We start from the raw sequence: 21,628 nt of genomic DNA, 5'->3' as shown, positions 1-21,628 counted from the left end.
ATGGTGACTCCACCACCTCCCTGGGCAGCCCATTCCAATGGCTAACAGCTCTATCTGTGAAGAACTTTCCCTCACCTTGAGTCTAAACTTCCCCTGACGCAGCTTGAGACTGTGTCCTCTTGTTGTGGTGCTGGTTTCCTGGGAGAAGAGACCAACCCCCTCCTGGCTACAACCACCCTTCAGGTAGTTGTAGAGAGCAATAAGGTTTCCTCTGAGCCTCTTCTTCTCCAGGCTAAACAATCCCAGCTCCCTCAGCCTCTCCTCGTAGGGCTTGTGCTCGAGGCCTCTCCCCAGCCTCGTTGCCCTTCTCTGGACATGTTCAAGAGTCTCAATGTCCTTCTTACATTGAGGCGCCCAACATGTAACCTCCAGCTGGACTGGGCAATGTCCCACATGAACACATCTGCTCTTAAATTGTCTGTGAGATGTCACTCCAAGCTTGTAATTGAAGTTGCAAAAAGCACACCAAAAGATTTTACTAATTACTTTGTCTTCTTGGGTTACTTTCTCTGCAACATAGTGCTCTTGGGTGTCGTGGACCAGCGAGTTCAGGAGGAAGTGTTTCAGGCTGAGATGGAACGGAAACTCGCTCACCTGTTAAATGAGGCTTTGGTCAGAGGCCGGATATGGAGACGAGCCAGCTTTGCAGGCAGCAACATTGTGCAGGTATTGAGAGTCAAAAGTCAGAGGAAGAAATAATGGGTAATAAATTACTGAATAAGTTAATATTGTCTAGTTTTTGAGTTGAGGAAATAACTCACAAGTGTGGATCAGGTTGATGATGCTTGTGTTTTGCACCTGAATCTTTTGGTTCTTTTGCATACCTTGTTGTCTGTTAAACTAAACATAACAAATTGAAGCAACTGCCTGGGTGTCAGGAAGGAAGGGACAGACTCTTCTCACTTGTACCCTGTGATAGGACAAAGGGCAATGGATGTAAACTACAGCGCAGGAAGTTCCATCTCAACATGAGGAAGAACTTCCTTACTGTAAGGACCACAAAGCACTGGAAGAGGCTCCCCAGAGAGATTGTGGAGTCTTCTCTGGAGACTGTCAAGACCTGTCTGGATGCATTCCTGTGCAACCTATGCTAGATTCTATGGTCCTGTTCTCTCTGTGGGGCTGGACTCCAAGCTCTCCAGAGGTCTCTTCCAAACCATAACATCCTGTGGTCCTGTGATCTGAGTATTTTAAGTGGATACTAAGAATTCTGATGACTTTTTGAAAACAGTATTGAAAATTATTTTACCAGTGTTCTGTTTTACAAACTCGCTGTCTTGTCTGGCTTTCATGAGGTGCCTGGCAAAAGCAGAATAGATAGTCATCTGAATAAAAAAGTACTCTGCTGGAACAGCTACTCTACAGCTCTCTGTGGTGATAGAGTAGAAATAGGAGGTAGAATCATGTGCAGCTTGATGCAGCAATAGAGTAGCATATTCCAACCCCTAAGTGCCTATTTGTCACAGTACTCCTGGTTGCAGGAATGGCTTTCAAGTAAGAGTGATTAATCATGTCAAATTTTGCACACATGGCAACTTCTGCTGTCTGGATTCCAGTGCTGCTTTATAATTGTCACAGAATCACAGAAAGATTCATGTTGGAAAAAACCCTCAAGATCAGCAAGTCCAACAGATAACCTTATTCTACAACGTTCACCCCTAAATCATATCCCAAATCACATCTAAACAGCCTTTAAACATATCCAGGGTTGATGACTCAACCACCTCCCTGGGCAGCGCATTCCAATGCCTGATCACTCTTTCTGTGAAAAAAAATTTCCTAATGTCCAATCTAAACCTACCCAGTTGTAGACTGAGGCAGTTCCCTCTTGTTCTGTCACTAATTACCTGCGAGAAGACACCCTCACCAGCCTCTCTACAGTGTCCTTTCAGGTAGTTGTAGAGAGCAATGAGGTCTCCCCTCAGCCTCCTCTTTTCCAAACTAACTATCCCCAGCTCTTTCAGTCACTCAGTATCACAGTATCACCAAGGTTGGAAGAGATCTCAAAGATCATCGAGTCCAACCTGTCACTACAGACCTCATGACCAGACCATGGCACCAAGTGCCACGTCCAATCCCCTCTTGAACACCTCCAGGGACGGTGACTCCACCAACTTTCTCCTCACCTCGAGCCTAAACTTACCCTGGTGCAGCTTAAGACTGTCCTCTTGTTCTGGTGCTGCTTGCTCCTCATAAGATTTATTCTCTAGGCCCTTCACCAGCTTCGTTGCCCTCCTCTGCACTCGCTCAAGCACCTCCACATCTCTCCTGTATTGAGGTGCCCAAAACTGGACACAATACTCAAGGTGTGACCTCAGCAGGGCTTGAGTACAAGGGGACAATCACCTCCCTACTTCTGCTGGATGCAATCCAGGATGCCATTGGCTTTCTTGGCCACCTGGTCACACAGGTGGAATTACTCACATAATGTCCAGGAAGACTTGGGTGTTTAATTTTAAGTTTTAAATCCTCATGTGTTCTTTTTAGTCAGTACCACAAACTGAAAGGCAAAATACTTTCTCCAGCTAATTCATTCACGGTTGGTTTACTTCCCAGATGCCCTTCTAGTAGTTCAGACCTATTATCTTTATTTAACGTAATGCTACAATTTTTGCTGCCACTTAAATTTCCAGATGTTGAGGTTTACTTACTTTTGTTTTCCTCTTGGAAAAATCTGTTTCAGTAACAGAGATTTTATCTTATTTTTATTTTGTGCAACTACAAACTGCTGTAGATAGATATCTGCTTCACGTCTTCTATTCCCAGCACCTCTTATTGTGCTTTGTCTTCATGCCTCAGTCCTCCCTTTGCATGTAAATTGAACAAATATTCTTTATGTTGCAAGGAAAGATACCACAGCCTACAAAATGTGTGTGTGTGTAGATTACAGTTTTATGACCCTATATAGTGAAGCTCAGGTAGTTTGGTTTTGCACACATAAAATTAGAAGCAAGTTCTTTCTAGATAAAAAGTAGTGTTTAGGAAAGTGAAAATACAGCATTTTTTTTACGACTTCTAATTACTGGGATGTAGGATGAGGTCTGCAGCTCATGTTCTAAACAACAATGCTGCTTTATGCCACTTAATGAGTGCAAAGAATCTGCAAACTGCTGTCTCTGAGCAGAGGAGGATTCTCTTAGTTAAGGTCAGCACATCAAACAATCCCACGTAACAGAGGGCTTCTCTGAGTGCTCACAGCCCACGCTCTTAGATATTGGAATACCAGAAGGTCTGAAGGAGATACCTTGCTGTTAAGTGTCTTTGATAGGTGTCCTGCTTTCCTGCTCAAGAATGGTTAGTACCATCAGGTCACTAGAGCTTATTGGTAGCTTGCTTTGGCAGGATGTTCGGATCTGTTTTGGGTAAGACAACCTTAGAGGCCATTGTGTGCAGCTGGAGTGATGCACCTGGTAGAGGGCTCCTGAGCGGAGGATGATCTCTTTCAAGGATGCTTCTCTGCTGCTTGAGGATCTGGTCCATAATCATTTACAATAAACCTCTTGGGTTTACTGCTGCTAATTCTATTCCTCATATCCAAGTTTACAAGCTGTGTTTGAAGTGTGTTGTATATATTCATGTGTTTGAGTCTGCAGGGAGAGCTATCAGTGTCCTTCATGCTTCATATTCAGATCTTACCATATCTATTTCTTGAATGCAAACCAGTGACTGCTATGATAGACCACAGTGAAGTGAAAGTAAGAGCAGAAGCTGCCAGTGACACCAAAGTATTGGATACTTTTACTCACGGGAGATTAATATATGCACAGAAGACTAGACAGACATTTCACTTTTGTTGAACCTGTTTAGACTGGAGTTTTTCCTGAGGCAAAAGATATTTATAGTGTATTGAACTGTGACATTTCTGAGCTCTGTGGAAAATCAGGACTGGGGGTCAGAAGATGAAGCAATTATTTGTGAACGTTACTGCAGGCGTATTAGTTTCCTTTTACATACTAAGAAAATAGAAATGATACCTTGTGAGGTTTAGATTTCACTTCTGAAGGCATGTGTTGGGATCTAAGAATGTTAAAACTTACTCTTTAAATTTAGCATGAGAGCTTTGGTCTACCTAGTTTACCCAAATAGCATTCATTCCCCTCCCTTTTGCCTGTCTGTGCTGTTAACAGGTGACACTCCATGGTTAACCAAAATAAGGGGAAAAAGAAAAAAAGGAAAGAAAAAAAAGCTATAACCATTATGTACAAAAAAAAACCTCTGAAGTTTCACCCACCTGAATGTTGTACATGAGATAGTTCCACTTATTTTTGCATGACACTCATATTAATGTTTCATGGAGCAAGTGATATATATATTTAATATGTATCTGCTGTTGCTACAAATTTGAAGGCACATATTTAACATGGTTTGCATTGCATCTGCAGAGCCAAGGCCCTATGCTATATTTTGTCAATGGTGTACTGGAAACAACTTGATTCTCATTATTATTTTTTAATGAATTAAATTACACCAGGACCTAATACAAAAATAATCAATTTTCCTTCATTTCAGCACATTTCTTTTGAACCTAACAGGAGGTGAAAAAGTGAGGCCAGTAAGTGATAAAAAGAACTGTGCTCTGATTTAAGGAGCATGTTAGATGACACTGGAGTTTTAGTGCGTGGGAGGAAGTTGTAGCTATATAAGGGTACATAATCACTGCATTGAACTTTTCATTAAGGCAGAGATTCTCTTGTGGTTTTTTTTACCATCAGCTTATGTCTCTCTTCTGAGTGTGTACTCTGAGTATACAACCTTGCTGCTGAGAGTTGGAATTTTTTTTGAACGGAGGCTTTCCTTACTCCTGATGAGACTGCTGACTGGGACATCCTGCTAGCTGATGGACACTCTGCACATTCCTTGAGAGTTTGCCAACCACCTGAATTCCCCTGCCTTAAATGATGAACTAGACTTAGTTCCCAAGGCAACTCTACTTACTGATCTCTTGAAAACACTTTAAATTTACTGACACCTGAACACAGTTAAGCCTTTATTCTTTGGAGGTTAAATGCACATCTAGTATCAACGAATAGTACTTACGTGCACAGAAGCTGAATTAGTCTTCTTTCTTCTTTATTTTTTTCATTTTCTGGCTGACGTGTTTAAATTCTTCTATCTTCTCCCTTCTTGAGTCATTCCTGAGCCAAAGCTTAAACATGAAATGGTTACATGCTTCCTTACACATGGACTGCTTTGCTGGATGCCTGGGAAATACCATTTCAGCCTCTACTTTCACTCTTAACGCTCTCAAGCTTAGAGATACCATTGTAAAATATGAGATGAAACCAATCTGAAGCTGTACAGAAAGTATCAGTATGGAGCAAAATGACACAAATGTAGAGAAACAGTGTAAGAAATGGTCACAGTGTCTGTGTACCTCAATTTAATTTAAACACTTCAGATCCAGTGTGGCATTTCATGTTGCAGCCACTCAGAGGTTAGTTTATTAAAATCAATTTAAAAAGTTTAATGGATCAGTGTGACAGATAAGCACTGAAGTGCCAATATTGTCACAGTTGTTGTGTTTATATACGTGCCTAGTTGCCTCACAGTCACCTCAAGAATACCCTTCTCAGCCATCAGCTTTCTCAGAATAGAAATCCTTAAATCATCTCTACTTGGATTTGAAAGTTTTGTCTGCAGCTTCCTTTGGTATGGTGCGAGCAGCCATGAACCACTGTGTTTCAGAACATTTTTAAGTCCAGAAACATTTTAAAATAGTGAGCTTAGTTCATCAACACTGACCTGCACCTCCACCCTTCACTGAATTTCTTCATACTTATTCCCATGTTCTCCAGCTACTTCTTCCTATTGCTAGTCTGGTTGTTCTCACCCTTCCCTGCTTCTTAGCTGAGGGAACCATACACTGTTAGTTTTAATTCTGTGCTAAAAATGGTATTGTTTCATTTGTGGCAATTTGTCCTCCACCTGCTCTTCCCTTTTCAAAGGCAGCTGTGAAGAAAATCCTTTTTTAACCCATTCAGCCAGCTCCTCATTGTTGCCCTGTGTGTATAACACATTAATTACAGCACTTTGTGGATACTCCACAAGGCCAGAAAATACATGGTGATTCAATTTAAGAATTTCCTCAATGTCTCTGATTTTGTAGCTTTGCTATACAGGGAGAGATTTCATGCAACGAAGTGAAGAACATGTTGACTTCCAGTCTCACAGGGCCATTCAACTCCCTTGCTCACAGTGTGAGTGAAGTGCCACTTAGGAAAGGTTCACCCCTGCTGAAAGCAGATACCAGTCAATATACCCTGCTGCTCTGTGCATGGGGGCCAGGCTGTCGCGAAGGCAGCCCAGCTGAAGCAGAAATACGAAGCTGTGGACATTTGTTAACTAAAGCTATATCTGGGTTCTGTGAAACCAGATTCAGTCTCACAGCTGCTCGGTATGTGTGTTGAAACCTTATTTATTGATTTTTATTTTTACTTTTTTTTTTCTGTTAGTTTCAGTCAGGGGTTGGTTGCCTCTTAGCTAGTAGAAGAGTGGCTAGCGTTCAGGATAAGCAGCTCTGGTTAAGGGGTCCTGTTAGCAGGTCTTGCTGTGTTTCAGAAATGAGCTTGTTTCTCTGCTGTTATTTATAGGTGTTCTGTTTCTTGCATCAAGTGTGACTGATGTTGAACAGTATTGTTTGCTTTCAGTTGATTTGACCTAGAAGACTTTCATGACAATAGTGCTCTCTCCTCCTTTCCTATGTTTTTATTGTATACCTTACTATTATCACTTCTGGGAATTGATTTTTATGACATGTTGAGTTGATTTTCCCTAAGACCAGAACGTCCCCCTGGAGTTAGAAGATTGCACTGCTGTCCTTCTACATGGTTGGTTGGTTGCAAACTAGGAAAGAAAACAGTATAAAGCTTTGCTTTTATTGTCCTCAGACATGCAAGCATTTGTGTGTTTGCTTTACTTTAAGCCTATGGGCAGTGTCTGAGATCCTGATTTATTTAATATGTACTTCATAGTGAAGGATAATTCTGAAGGAAGTAAAATATATTGCTCTATTTGTGGCAATTCCTTCCAGAGCTCTTCAAAGTGTTTTCCATAATAGAATACCTCCTACTATTTGTTTGGCCTAATTCTAGATTGAGCTCACCGTTGCATGTAAATGATTCAACAGAGGAGAGTTATTATATATAAGATTTAATTTTACAGGAATTCAAAGATCTTATGTGATTCTCATATGCAATGTTGGTATTTGGTTAGAGAATATCTACAGGGCTTCCTCATAGCACACATTCTTTTGATTATTAACATCTTTAGAAGTAGGCAGGAAGAATTGCTTCCCACAGCATCAAACACATTCCTTCCTGAAGAATGGTGAGTGCCAGGGGGAGCTGTTTGGAGGATGAAGGTGACTATTCAGGTGCTTTCCTTGATGAAGAACAAATAGTTATACTTGAAGCTACAGAACATTTGCCTGTGTAGCTGCCTAACATTTGGGAAAACTGGAACAAAGAACTGTCTTACAAATAACAAAAGTCAAGGGAGGTATTTAGGGAAAGGGAAAGTGCAATCGCATTAGTCTCCTTAGTAGCTCCTACTAACCAGCCAATGCTAAAGGTAAGTAGAGGTTTCCAGGGTTGACACTTTTAGAGTGAAAGTAGCTTTTGAACTTCAATACTGGATCTGTATGTTGTCATAAAACAAATAAGGAAAAACAAAACAGAAAAGGCTATTTCAGGTTTGTCATACAAATGTATTATGCAAGAGATTACTTCCCTGGAAATTTCCCCCTTTGTTGCATAGTAGGTAATTCTATAAATTTCTCAGGTCCTGGAGCATTTGAGCAGTGCTTGTGTAATTAAGAGACCAATGTATATTATTCCAGTATTAGGTGAAAATATACTGAATTTTAGTTTGGAAGAAAATTATTGTTAATGAATATTACCTCTGTGTGTCTAAACTTGCCCACTATTGACTTAAGCTCTTAGCAGGTGAGAAAATTCTCATCTGTGTGTTTTGCCTTTTCTGTATGCTGTATTTCAGAGTACCACACAGAGCAAGTCTTCCTATCAGACTTCTCTGGATAGTGGATTTCCAAACTGCACCAGTTCCCAGGAGGTGCATGGTTAGTGTAATAAATTATCTGGTGTCATAGATAGAGGGAGATCAACACCAATTGTATTTCTGCATCATAATAGAAGGTGGATTATTCTTTTTATGGACTAGGGGTGGCACATAATGACAATTAAAGCAGATACTGATGCCATCTTGGCAAAGCTGTTCTAAATGTTTCTTTTTAAATGAGTGTCCAGGCCTGTGAAGGGTGAGAGGAGGTAAGCAGTGAAACAACAAATGCATATGGGAACACCAAATAAATAGAACTTAAAATGTAAAAGCTTTCCAATTTCTTTTCAGATTGTGAACGTGTCACGGTTAGCTGGTGTTGATAACCCTGTGGAGCTGATCTATTTTGTGGAGGATCAAGATGGAGAAAGACTTAGTGCTCTGAAGTGTTCAGACCTGATGAACAGAGTTGATATCCAGCGGGCTGCAATCATCCTTGGATACCGCATTGAAGGCACCGTTGCACAGCGTAAGCCCTATCAAATGCACACTGATGCCAGCAAAGGGAAGCAGAAAGGGTGATATTAGCTTTGGGGATTATGACACTGCACAGTGCTCACTGTTGCAGTGGTTTGTTCTTGAGATGTTGCAATTTTGACACTCCTGAGGAAATGAAATTTACCAGACTTGCAGTGAGTTCTGTGATGTTGCTTTGTTTCTTGAAGACACTGGGCTTGGATTTGCAACAGGGTCCTTAACTGCAAGCTTTGCTATGTTCACTTTAGCGTCTGTGCTAACTAGGTACCTTCTTGCCATTTTCATCTCTTTCCACTAGTCCAATATTTCTTTACAGCTTACCTTGCACAGGAGTTTGTATAAAACCTACAGTTGTGGGATTGGAGGGCATGACTGACCTTATTTTTATTTGTTTGTCCTTCAACAATACTTAAGTAATGTGATCTTTCACTAATGTCATTTCTACTAGATACACATCAAGATAAGTATGACAGGTCTTATAAAGTCATATAATGACTTTGTTCAGGAAGCTCAGTATATAGGTAATTTGCAGTAGGGAGTGATCCAGGAAAACTGCTCAAAATTCTGTTGTGATTAGGGAAGCAACTTGAAAGTGCTTTAAATCAGTTAACAGGCGTGTATATGATCTGCAAAATACCTCACTGATGTGAATGCTTAATTACCTTTTCTGTTTTCTATGCAATACAAGGCTTAAGTTACATTATACCACAGGGTATTTTGCCAATAGAACAAGTATGTGTCTAATTTTCAACAATTATCTGTAGACAGAAAAATGGTAATAATTGCACCATCTGGATGTGTTTCTAAATGTTGTCCCTCATTAAGCCAGTGGTTTATAGATAGGTCAGTACCTCATGTGCACCTGTTCAGTGTCTGTTAATGGACTGTAGTATTGTTTAGACAAAAATGCAAACACTTGAAAGAATAAATTCCTTTTATAAAAATGCTAAATGTTGAACAAGCTTCATAGGTTATGGCTTATTCTTCATGTTGACACTGTCTTTGATATGTCATTAGAAGGTTCTGTTAGGAGCCATACATATTTTTTAAATGCTTCTGATTGGAAGAAAGTAGACAGAAAAAGTTGTTTGTTTTTTTATCAGAAAGAGTGATGTCTTAAATGATCATCAGATGTATAAAACAAGAATGTTCATATGTTTATTTAATCTCTAGGGTCATAATTAGAATGACTTAAATAATATACAAAAATAACATTGGATAGAAATAGTCTTTTAAACTTGAAAACATCATTTTGAAGAGAGAGATTCATTTGCTAGTAATGTGTTACTGCTGTGGGTTTCAGTCTCACATATAACTCTTATACAAAACAGAGAAAATGGAAGTTCTGTTGATTCTTCCAGTTCACCTTGTACATACATGACTGGTTTGATCATACTTTCCAGTAGCTTTGTCTTCTGTTTGGGGCGATAGGATCTCACACACTGACAATATGGAGAAAGGAGAAAAAATGTAATAGACCTCACAGAACTATTACACCTTGGGGTCAGCAGAGTCTTACTGATTTCAGATTGACTGTGATTATTTATGGGGGAGGTACTGAAATATATAATGTATAACTAAAGAGAAGAGGCAGCTGCTTAAGGCAGGAAACAGGCAATAATGTTGGAAAGTTCTTCTCATTTTTGTTAGTGGTAAGTTGTTTTTTTCAGGACCCATTTCACTATGTAAGCTCAGTTTTGGGTTGCAGAATGATGTGGCAGAACTGTGTTTTCATCAATATTTTAAGCACAGATCTTCAGAAGATAGGCTAGAAAAATTGGTCACCTGCCCCATGATTCCTGAGCATGGCATATGTTGGCTTATAGATGGTATAAGATTTCCTGTGATGTGCAGTTGGTGTCTGATAAATTCCTAACCTACCATTTGAAAGAACATGAAAACATGTAACCTTGAACTGTCCTCAGCTTCTAATATCTAACCACATAATATTCTTGTCTTCCTTTTGACTTCACAGCTGTGGAGAAACTGAAGGATTCCACCTCTGAGTCACAAAACAGCAACCTCTGGATTATTGTTGGTGTGGCAGTCCCAGTTGCTGTGGTGCTCCTGATTGTTATTATTTTATACTGGAAACTTTGTCGAACAGATAAACTGGAGTTTCAGCCAGACACAATGAGCAACATTCAGCAGCGACAGAAGGTAAAAAGGGGAAGCTGTGCTGAGAGAAGCTTCAGTATTCTGAGCATAAACGAGTGTGAGAGTCTAGGGAGCACCTAGCATCCTTAAATAGCATGTGGAAACGCAGTTTCAGAGACTTTCGGTTCAAAAAACCAGAAAAGGTCAAATAAAAGACAAAAGGACAAAGTCAGAGGATCTTTGAATTCAAGAATCCCAGGTTTTTTATTTGCTCTCCTAGGCATGTGATACTGTGTTAGATAGATACATCCTTCTGAAATGTGGGCACTGAGGCTGAAAGGAGCCCTTCTTTATCACTTCATTTCAAGGCTTTGGCTAGCACTGAATAAGAGGAAATGTATTGAGTGTTGAATCATTGACCTTGTTTACTTCAGAGGGCTGAATTTTTCTTCGGAGAGATTCTTCTGGGCTAATTTGACAGCTAAACCACACCATCCGTTATACCTCATGCTGTAACTAGAATTTGGATCTTTATGAGATTACATGAGTGAGCAAGCTGGCCAGAGTGTTGGAGGGCTGGGTTAGAATGGTGAGAAATTCAGTAATCTGTCTTTTTTCTGCCCAGACTGTAAATTAAAAATTCATGATCCAGAATTTTCACAAAGGATGCATTCAGTAAAAAGAATGAAAAAGTGACTAAAGGGTTACAAATCCTACTTGTCTTTTTTACAATTGAAGAGAAATGGCCATCTTATTACTGGCTGTACCCTCAGAGGCATCATTAAAGGCAAAATAATCTGCTTCTGCTAATCCCGTGGTACTGTAGTCATGTATCTTGTACTGTCACCTCATGTTCAGTCATACAATATTCTCTGTGACAAGTCTTGTGTGTACATTATGCTCTTTTTCAAGATAATTAACAATGTGAAAGATGAGAGAAGGAGAAAGTGGTTGCACTTCCAAAGCAGTCAGAACAAATGAATAATAACTTCTGCTTGTCTTGCCACTGCGGACTGAGCATCAGAATTGAGGCCAGCTACAAGTGGTACCCTTTGATGACCTTCACCTCCTGGTACCTTGCTGTGGTAATACATGACAGATTTTTGACTGAAGAAGTTCCCCATGATAGTTTCAGTTTATTTGAGAAGGGTCATGCAAAAAAGGCAGGAGAGGATCATTACCCTTGGTATGCTCTTTCGTCACACAAACTTTCAGTACCTTTCTGCTATTGCAAGCTTTTTGTTGGAAAGCAGTTGGGTTGGCTGTAAGGCCAGAAACATCTTTCATAGTTTTACTTTCTTTTGAGAAAATGGCATAATTATTTTTCTCTGCTGCTTCCACGATATTCTTCATCTTAATCATTCATGAGTCCGAAGCTTGAACTTTTTTGTATGCAAGTCCTGTTTCGGTTTGCCTAGGGAACTTGTCACTTTGCCTTCTTCAGGGAAGACATTGTGAGCAAAATAGAAAGAGCCAGTAAGGACATCTAGTCCAATCCTGGTGGCAGTGGATTGCTCATATTTTAATACTAAATGAAGTAAGGCAATAAAAAGTGTCTTAACATTTTATCATGTAGCATATCAAACAACTGGCAGAGCACCACTTTCCTCCTTTGCCCATGATCCAGAACAAAAGTAGTACTCTGGCTTCCTTAGTAGCAGGCTGTCATTGGGATTTCTTCATGTCTTCAAACAATGGGTAGCAATTTCAGATCAGAGTAGGACATAGTTAGCAAGCACTGAAGACCCCCAGACAGCCACAGCAGCAGACAAATGCATAGGGACATTTAGCCTGGTCCTGCAGTTTTTAATTATTTGCATTTTTTATACTTTTTATTATAGTAAATGCAAAGAAATAGAATAGAATTAACCAGGGTGGAAAAGACCTTTGAGATAATCACTCCATCCAGTCTCTTCCTAAACACCTCAGGTGATGGTGACTCCACCACCTCCCTGGGCAGTCTATTCCAATAGCCAATCACTCTTTCTATGAAGAACTTCTTCCTAACGTCCAGCCTAAACCTCCCCTGGCACAGCTTGAGACTGTGTCCTCTTATTTTGGTGCTGGCTGCCCGAGAGAAGAGACCAGCCCCAACCTGGCTACAACCTCCCTTCAGGCAGTTATAGACAGCAATAAGTGAAACAACATGGTCAAGGATTTAGGTCTGTAAATAAACATGGTTTAAAATTTGACTCAGACTGTCCTTCCTTTACCCCACCCACAATTAGTTCCATTCCCTCTTTACAGAGCTTGACTTCAGGACCAAAGGAAAGTGAAGGTCTGCACTGTGTCTGTAAATGGAAGGATATTTAGGTTAAAGATCAGGATTTTTCTCTTGGTATCAATATTTCATTGGTCAAGCCCATGAAGATGCATTTATAGTGCTAGCTCTTCTCACTTCTATTAATCTTTAACATTTTTTTCTTTTAGTGTAAATACAGAAATGGAATGTATAAATATCAGAGCATTTCATTAACATATGCATGGCATACCCAGACTGGAAATAGAAGGCAGTTCTTCTCAACCGTGTACTAAGTCTACAACGTGTTTTGCACTTGAAAATTTGTGTTGGTTGGAAGATAAAAAAACTGAGACTGTCTTTTCTTGTTCAGATGTAATAGGATATCATAGTGCACTGGTGGATCTCCAGAGGTATCACCAGTCTTTTCTTCAGTATGTTTAATTAGTCATTATAGCATAGCAGATCAGTGGGCAGCATAATAATCTGTTAGAATTCACAGCAGCAGCTGATAAGAGCCTGGAAAGGTTGGGAGTAGGATGAGGGGGAAGCCTGTTTGCTTCATGCTGCTGAGGAAAGCCTTTGCCAGTAAAAGACTGTTTCTTTGAAATATCAAGAAAGAGAAGTTCTGTAAACATACACTGAGATTGCATAAAACTTCAGTTTTACATGAGCTTTTTATTCTCAGTTTTGAGTCTCTCTCACAATTTTGCATTCTTCTCTTCAGAGAAGATGCTTTGAAGACACTACACCTTCTCCTGGAGTCCTCATGTATCATTCCCTCATTTCCCTAAATTTAATGACTTCATTCTGATTTTTAAACTACTTCTTTTCCTGAAATATTTTGATATGCACTCAGACAATGTAATTAAGTATTACTATTAATCTTCTGTATGTACACATTTACTTTCACAGAGTACATATGATTTCTGTGTTCCTATGGCCGCCATTAAAAATAAGCCATAAGCTGCATACCCTCACAGTCTGTCTTCTGATGAAGCAAATCAGTACTATTATCTGTCAATAATTAGATCTTACATGCCTGTTGGGTGTGCACCTCAGTGAGGGTAAAGATCACCAGTTAGTTGCACTACACAGAAATTCAGTTATACTGGACCAACCTATCATGCCAGCACAGCTGACATGGTCCTTGATCTGCTCTGTGGACACCCCGTTAGAATATTAGGGTCACAGGTCCCTCACTTGTGATATCATTAATAACATATTTTCCATTTCAGCAGATACAGTTCAGATCCTGCAGTGACAAAGCACCACCCAGGATTACATCTATATTTATGTGCCATAGCAGCCTTGAAGCTGGACTTGAGTCCAGGTACTCAGCTTGTCACCACCCTCAAGTCCAGGTCACTCTCAAATATAATATAGATAATAGCAAAGAAGTTTCTTCTAAGGTGATGACATGGACAGGGTAGACTATTCAGTGCAGGCCTGTTCTGCAGATTGGGTTTCCATGCCACACTACCAATTTCTGTTCTCACCATCTGGCCTTCTGGTATCATCACAGGATCAATGTCTTGGCAGAGAAGATGTCATAAGACTCCTCCTTAAAAAGGCTTAGAATGTTATCTTCTACAAAGAATAGCAAGAGTGAGCCTGAACTCAGACAATACTAAGGGGTGTTTTACTCTGGGATAGTCTCAAAAGCATGCTACTTCAGTGAATATGAACTTAAGTATATAAGAAAGAATACTTTTGTGGCAACTGGTGCTAGCAAAACCAGCTTGAAGAATAAAGTATAACTAAAAAAGTCTTGAGGAGACTTCCACTTAGCTAATCCATCCCTCTGCAGGATTAACTATACCTGAAAAATAGTAGATTGCTTCTTTCATTCTGGAGATGAGATGGGAAACCATGCTTAGATCAATGTCATTTGGAACTTTTTTAAACTGGGAGTTAAGGAAGCAGGTCAGAGCACTGAATTTCTATGCAAGATTCATTAGTCTGTACAAGGATAAGTCTTTTCAAGAGATGGAACTAAGATATTTAAAGGCCACATCAAGCATTCATGACTTGTAGCATCCTACTGGAAATTCACCTTGATGTGATCCGGGTTGTTGCATTGGATAAAGATATCTTTGCTTTTGGAAGTAAAAAGATGCATAAGTGGCATTCTTAAATTACAGGATTTTCTCTCCTGCTGTTGCCCATATCCATCACAACATTGTCCCAATATGAACCTCTTTTCTTCCAAGGAAGGTGTGCCTTTTGTAGGCAATTGAATTTTTGCCATGAGTTGTGTTTCATCTTCATGAAAATAGAGAAAATGTTTGGAAAGCCCAAACCACTCTTCTGTTCTGTACTGGGCTACTGTTTTTGTGTGAAATCTCTCAACCCCTTTCCTCTTCCCTGGAGAACAAAGAAACCCATTCTCGTGTAATGGAAACATGGTTGGCAATATTATTTCTTTCTCTGTGGACATCCAAAAATTAAAATGGATCCTGATTCACCAGGGATTTTGTCTCTCCCTGCTGTGTACAAGTATTTGGATAAAAAAGTGAAATCCCTTGATAGGACATTTCAGATGTAATTTTCACACTAGATAATCAGGGAAAGGCTCCCTATGCTAATGGCCAGAATCTGACACCTGTGGACAAGCACACTGCTAGTTTGTTTAGAAGATCTTGGATATTGCCATGTTAATGGTGGGCATGATGAAGTCATTCCCGTTGCATGCTAATGTTGAGTGGCTTTCTCAGTTTCTAACATTTTAAGGGCACACCCTGCAACTCTAGCAGGGGAAAAGCCTACTCCATCCAGAAATCATTCCTCTCTGGAGTCCTCTGCATGCCACTGTGATTCTTAAAGGCTGAACATACCTCTCTGGCTCAGTGTCCCTCCTATCTACTGTGGACACCCCGCAGAGAGGTGACATGGGTTGGTCCCCTTGGTCAAAGCATACAGTACCACACCTCCTTGAGCAGGACCACAGATAATGCCAGAGCTGGAGGGCTGCCAGTTTACATCATGTGCCAGCAAACCTCAGCTAATGTGTGATCACCTGGGGAGTCTTAGCAGCCCTTGTGCATTGGCTCTAATCTGTGCTGCTTCTGACAGGCAGCCAGAGCTCTGTGTGCCACTCAGGGGTACAGGTAATGAGTCATACATTCTGCAAGATGTCTGAGAGAGGCTTGTGTAGACACTTATTTCAACCCCCCAAGCAGGGATATCTGGTATCTGAATCTCATGTGTCAGGTGTAACTTTACACCTCTGAATTGAGAGTTTTGCTTATTACTATATATTCAGTAGAGACTACCTCTTGGATGTTCCCAGGATCAAAGAGGCCAGCCCTGCTGGAGGCTAAATACTAGGCTTTTGCTCCTGATACAAAGAATTCTTGTGATGTTTTGACATCCTGTAATGCTTTTGTTCATCTGTATAATGTCGAGGCAACAGCTCTGCATTGCAGAATAATTTCATTCAAAAGAGACTCATGTTAAGAAAGGCAGCTGACACCAGTCTTATAAAAACTACTTGAAAACTGACATGAATTTCTGCAAGAGATTCATGTCTGTGCTTACTGTTTGCATAACAAATATCATTCATTTCTAACAGCCACCTCGACTATCCAACGTTCTCATTTTGGAATTGGCATATAAGTTCTGCTTCAGAGTCAATAGCTGGATTCTAGCAAGGAACACAGTATTCAGCATCTTAATTGCTTCTCAACAGTATATTTCTCTGATGGCAATTCCTCTGCAAGAGCTCTTTTGTAGGAATTCTTCTGTAATGAGGATTAACTATTCATAAATTATAGACATAAAATACCACATTTAGATATACTGCATATAGTGATAGATGTAAAATGTTTTCTTCTGCTTTTTTGCAAGCAATAGAGTAGCTATCCTGAGGTCAGCAAAAAGGCTGGCTAGCCCAAGTGCTAAAAGCCAAAGTTATAGAAGAAGAGAGCAGGGCAAGTACATGTGATGCTTTGCCTTGAATAACTTTTCAGCCTCTGATTAGTTGTGTCTCAGGCACTTTATCTAGAAGTGAGGATATTTATCAACCCTCAACAAATTTCTATTCCATTAACTTGTCTGGTCCTTCTAAACCCATCTGAGCTGCTGACAGGGATTTCGACAGCTTGTTTGATGACCTACTGCATCATCTTGTTGCACCTTGCTTTTATCCTTTTTTTCTGTGATGCCCCCTAGTACTTCTAACAGATGGGACAGTGAGCAGCTGATTCCCAGTTACTTGCTTCTTGTCATAGTACCATAGTCAGGGTTGGAAAGGACCACAAGGATCATCTAGTTCCAACCCCCCTGCCATGAGCAGGGACACCCCACACTAGATCAGGCTGGCCAGAGCCTCATGCAGCCTGCTCTTAAACACCTCCAGGGATGGGGCATCAACCACCTCCCTGGACAACCTATTCCAGGGCTTCACCACTCTCATGGTGAAGAACTTCCTCCTCACATCCAGCCTGAATCTCCCCACCCCCAGCTTCATTCCATTCCCCCTAGTCCTATCACTACCTGAGATCCTGAGAAGTCCTTCCCCAGCCTTCCTGTAGGCCCCCTTCAGATACTGGAAGGCCACAACTAGGTCACCTGGGAGCCTTCTCTTCTGCAGACTGAACAGCCCCAACTCCTTCAGTCTGTCCTCACAGGAGAGGTGCTCCAGCCCTCTGATCATCCTCATGGCCCTTCTCTGGACACGTTCCAGCACATCCATATCCCTGTTGTAATAGGGGCTCCAGAACTGGTCACAGTATTCCAGGTGGGGTCTCACCAGGGCTGAGTGGAGGGGGAGGATCACCTCCCTCGACCTGCTGGCCACATTTCTCTTGATGCAGCCCAGGATCTGATTGGCTTTGTGGGCTGCAAGTGCACACTGAGAGCTCATGTTGAGCTTTTTGTCCACCAGCACCCCCAAGTCTCTCTCCTCAGGGCTGCTTTCCAGCCAGTCACTGCCCAGTCTGTATTTGTGCCTGGGATTGCCTCGACCCAGATGCAGGACCCTGCACTTGGTCTTGTCACCTCTCACTTTGCTAATGCCTGTCGTGTTCCCAGCTCCATCATGTCTTTTTCCAGACAGAGGAGTCAGCTTTCTTATCCCATCTTTTGAGCTGACCTTTTGAAGCAGCTGCTAGCCTTTGAAAAGGCTGAGCATTTTCTAATTCTTTTCCATAATTTTTGAGGAGGGGAGAGTAGAACTGAATATGTTGTTCAACATGTAGGTGATCCATGGATTTACAGTGGCATTTATAGAGTAGCTACTTGTGAAAAGGAGTTAAACAACAAAAAGAATCAATTTTCAAAACATGGATAAAGTTTTTATACCATCCTAAACATAATAGACCTCTGAGACTAGATTAATACTGGGGAAATAAATTCTGCCTTTCCTAACAGAAAAATGATTGAGATTTTACTGTAGAATGTAGCTATTTTTAGGAACAAGGAAATCAGCCAACATTAAATCACTGTTGCCTAAGGTCTTAATGTTGCTACTCACTTGTAGCTTCGTTTCAGCAAGCAGATTATTTCTGCAGTGTATGTGATGCACTTTATTTCTGTGTGCACTAAATCCTTTTAAGATACTTAAATTTGAGTCACTGAGCCCAACAAAATACTAGCACAAAAAAAATTGCTGACCTGTGCTCTATCTTAAAACTCTCTTAGCAATTTTCTCTTTATTTGCAGAGAGGAAGTGTTTCTGGACTGTCTTATATATGTGCTTTGTCTAGACAGTGAAAGCCATGTAGTGAATGTGTTCACTTGCTTCACAAGTTGTGGAAAGAGTTTCTTTGACTTAAAATTCTTTGATGTGTCATGCTACCTCTTGTTAAAGGTTGTAGTTGATGTTGGAGTTGTGTACATAGCTTTGGAGGAGTAATTGGCGTAACTTAAGGACAGAAGACTGGTAGAACTGAGAAACAACGGTGGCTTGTCTATCCTAAGAAGCTGGTGATCTTTTTCTGACTTACTCCTTACACTTTCATCCAACCACTGTGCAAAGGAACCTCACCAAGCTGTGATTAAGGTAGTATCCACCCTGCGGCATTTCTGTCTGAGAAGTAAGGCTAAAACTGTGTGATTCAGACACCGAATTCTGCCTGTTACAGCAGTTATCTCAACAGCCTGCGGGCATATATGTACTCAGAGTTAAGGGCTTTCAACAACATGATCCCTCCTGTATTTTGTGAAATTTGCTGAGCTGTCATGGTAATATTAGAGTGGCAGGAAGAAGTGCAACAAGGGAGAAGAGGGATGATAAAAATCCCTGAGAAAAATATTTCAGAACAAGTATCTGGAGAATTTCAGGCTTTATACAGTTTTGTAGATTTGGGGGGTTATTCATTTGGTTTTAATCCTACTCCAGTGTAGGAGAACAACACTCCAGAAGCAAAATTCCTGGATGGTATTTTTGCTGGGATTCCTGATTGGCTTGCCATTAGCAGCAAACCACAGCTTTGACTTGTCAGAGGATGGAAGGAGAACTAGAGCCTGTACACTAGCTTGTTCTGGTTTTCTACAGCATCAGTGGCTATTTTGTGTGCTGCTTTTCCATAATTTGATGGTAGAAACCTGTGAAACTATAAGCATAATTCTTCTTCAAAAGGACATGCTTGCTCAGCTGCTTTACCTATTCCCACTAATGGTGATAGTTGACTGAAGTGCTGTTGTGATGATAAATGTGAGAAATAATTTGTGTAAAGCGCTGCCTGGTCCAAAATGGGGAAATGGGCAGCATTTCATACATACCACACCTTCTTTTGCCCTCAGATTTCAAAATCCTGCATCTTTTGGAGTTGAGGCTTGCCACAGGGCAGGTACAGGTTGTATCACCATTGTAATGGGAGGTTGGTGGCATCCCACCAAAGAGGCAATATATTGAACTGCCATTGCACATACAGCTTTTACATACATACATGGTTATCCAGTAAAAGTGTTTACATTAAATGAGAGACCCTTTTTGGTTTAGTGCTTAAACATTTCCTAAACCAGCATCAGTGAAAGATCCCACTGTGCATTTCTCAGTGATGCTGAGTATTTTTTTCACAAGTAGACCAGGAAGGAGCTTGTGCATATGGTGCAAGTTGTTTGTATCATATCCCATTCTATAGGGAAGTTGTGTCAATGGCACAAAAAAACCTTGGAGAAATACAAATGTGTCTTTTCTCAGTATTTTGAGGGAGGCTGTGGAGGTGGAATTTTGCTTCTATATGATCTTCTAATATGCTTTTTTCATTAGCAAAGGTTTCTTGTGTCTTAACTCAGGTATGCATTAGCATTATTGAATCACATGTGTAATTTCTATGCATGCTTTACAGTCGGTCCCTGGCTATGATCCCAAAGGGTTTTCTGTTGAAGTAGAGCAACATAAACAAAAATACAGAGGGGTATGTTTATGGCTGTAAGGGGTATGAATGATATTAAAAGAATGATCTCAATAGGAAAATGAGACCGAGAAAGGTGAACATGTCTTAGTATTTCTAAATTCTTATGTACTGGTAGGCATTTTAATTATCTCATGGAACTGACACTTCAAACAATACAGATGAATGATCCTTGTGAGAGGAGGAAGTAGGCAACATCTTGGTGGAAAAAATAAAATCAAGCAGCACACCAGCAGCTGCAAATCATTGTCCTTACTGGTCTATTATGAGAGTACTGCAGTGAATTCGCACTGCCCTATTTTTTAACGCCATAGCAATATGGAGAAGGCTTTGGTGGTGTGAATCTCAGATTGTGGAAGGCAGTTTGTAATTTTTAATAGCTTTTAGCCAGTTTAAATCATATTACATAGAATTACATATTACATAGAATTACATATTACATAGAATAAACCAGGTTGGAAGAGACGTTCAAGATCATCGCATCCAACCCATCAACCAATCCAACCCACCCAAACAGCTAACCCATGGCACCAAGCACCCCATCAATTCTCCTCCTGAAAACCTACAATGAGGGCGACTCCACCACCTCCCCAGGCAGCCCATTCCAATGGGCAATCACTCTCTCTGTATAGAACTTATTCCTAACATCTAACCTAAACCTCCCCTGGCGTAGCCTGAGACTGTGTCCTCTTGTTCAGACCCATGCTAAAACTCTGAGTCTCATTGCCTTGCTGCATTTAAAATATTAGAGTTAAAACCTTTTTTGTTTTCCCATGAAGTTTCTTTATCCTGTCAATTTTGTAGAATTCCATGTGCTAGAATGTTAATAAGGATGTAAGTCAGCAGGACTTCTTTACAGGGATTCCTGTCCTGTTCATAGATTGTGTACCAATGCTAAAGTATTATCTCTGAAAGTGTGGTAAGCTCCTGTGTTTCCCTAGAAATGCATTTTAACAGCCTCTTCTCAATGTGTCTGTCTCTAAAAGGAACGGGCCAGACTAGTATAAAATTGGTAGAAAATGTCTTAATGCATTATTCTTCATATTATGTCCAACTTCAAATGCTACTTACAGGAACTACAGGGAGAATACCGAATAAGTGTGTTTCTTCTCTTCTGCTTTCTGCTGAAATTATTCATTGACTTGTGTGTGCAGTATTTGCATTCTTGAGAAAACAAATTGTTGACATTGCTGGTGTGTCTCTGCATCTAGCAAAACAATATATTGTTAGCTGTGTTACAGTTCCGTGCCTTGAACAGCACTATAGCTGTTACCCGCTTTCATGGAATAAATCTTGACCAAGGTGCACAGACATTGTAGGTTTCTGCAGAAATTATTTGATTTGTCCATGAATTGAGCTTCAAATATTTATTTTTTTC

The 21,628-nt window shown here is 40.5% G+C and overlaps 1 protein-coding gene across 3 annotated transcripts in view; it reads left to right on the top strand.

Annotated features, from left to right (window-relative positions):
- Positions 1-21,628, top strand: part of KIAA1549 (KIAA1549 ortholog) — a 144,961-nt gene that overhangs the window by 91,976 nt on the left and 31,357 nt on the right. For all 3 annotated transcript variants that reach the window (XM_068142218.1, XM_068142220.1, XM_068142219.1), the window contains exons 8-10: positions 521-666; positions 8,368-8,545; positions 10,529-10,713. In XM_068142218.1, coding sequence (XP_067998319.1) covers positions 521-666; positions 8,368-8,545; positions 10,529-10,713 — 509 coding nt within the window. The remainder of the gene's footprint in view (positions 1-520; positions 667-8,367; positions 8,546-10,528; positions 10,714-21,628) is intronic.

This window comes from Melanerpes formicivorus, unplaced genomic scaffold (assembly GCF_026170545.1).
Source record: "Melanerpes formicivorus ecotype bairdi unplaced genomic scaffold, bMelFor1.0.p_v2 SCAF_8, whole genome shotgun sequence".
Taxonomy (NCBI): domain Eukaryota; kingdom Metazoa; phylum Chordata; class Aves; order Piciformes; family Picidae; genus Melanerpes; species Melanerpes formicivorus.
Note: the sequence above shows the minus strand (reverse complement) of the source record. Positions and strands in the feature narration are given on the sequence as shown.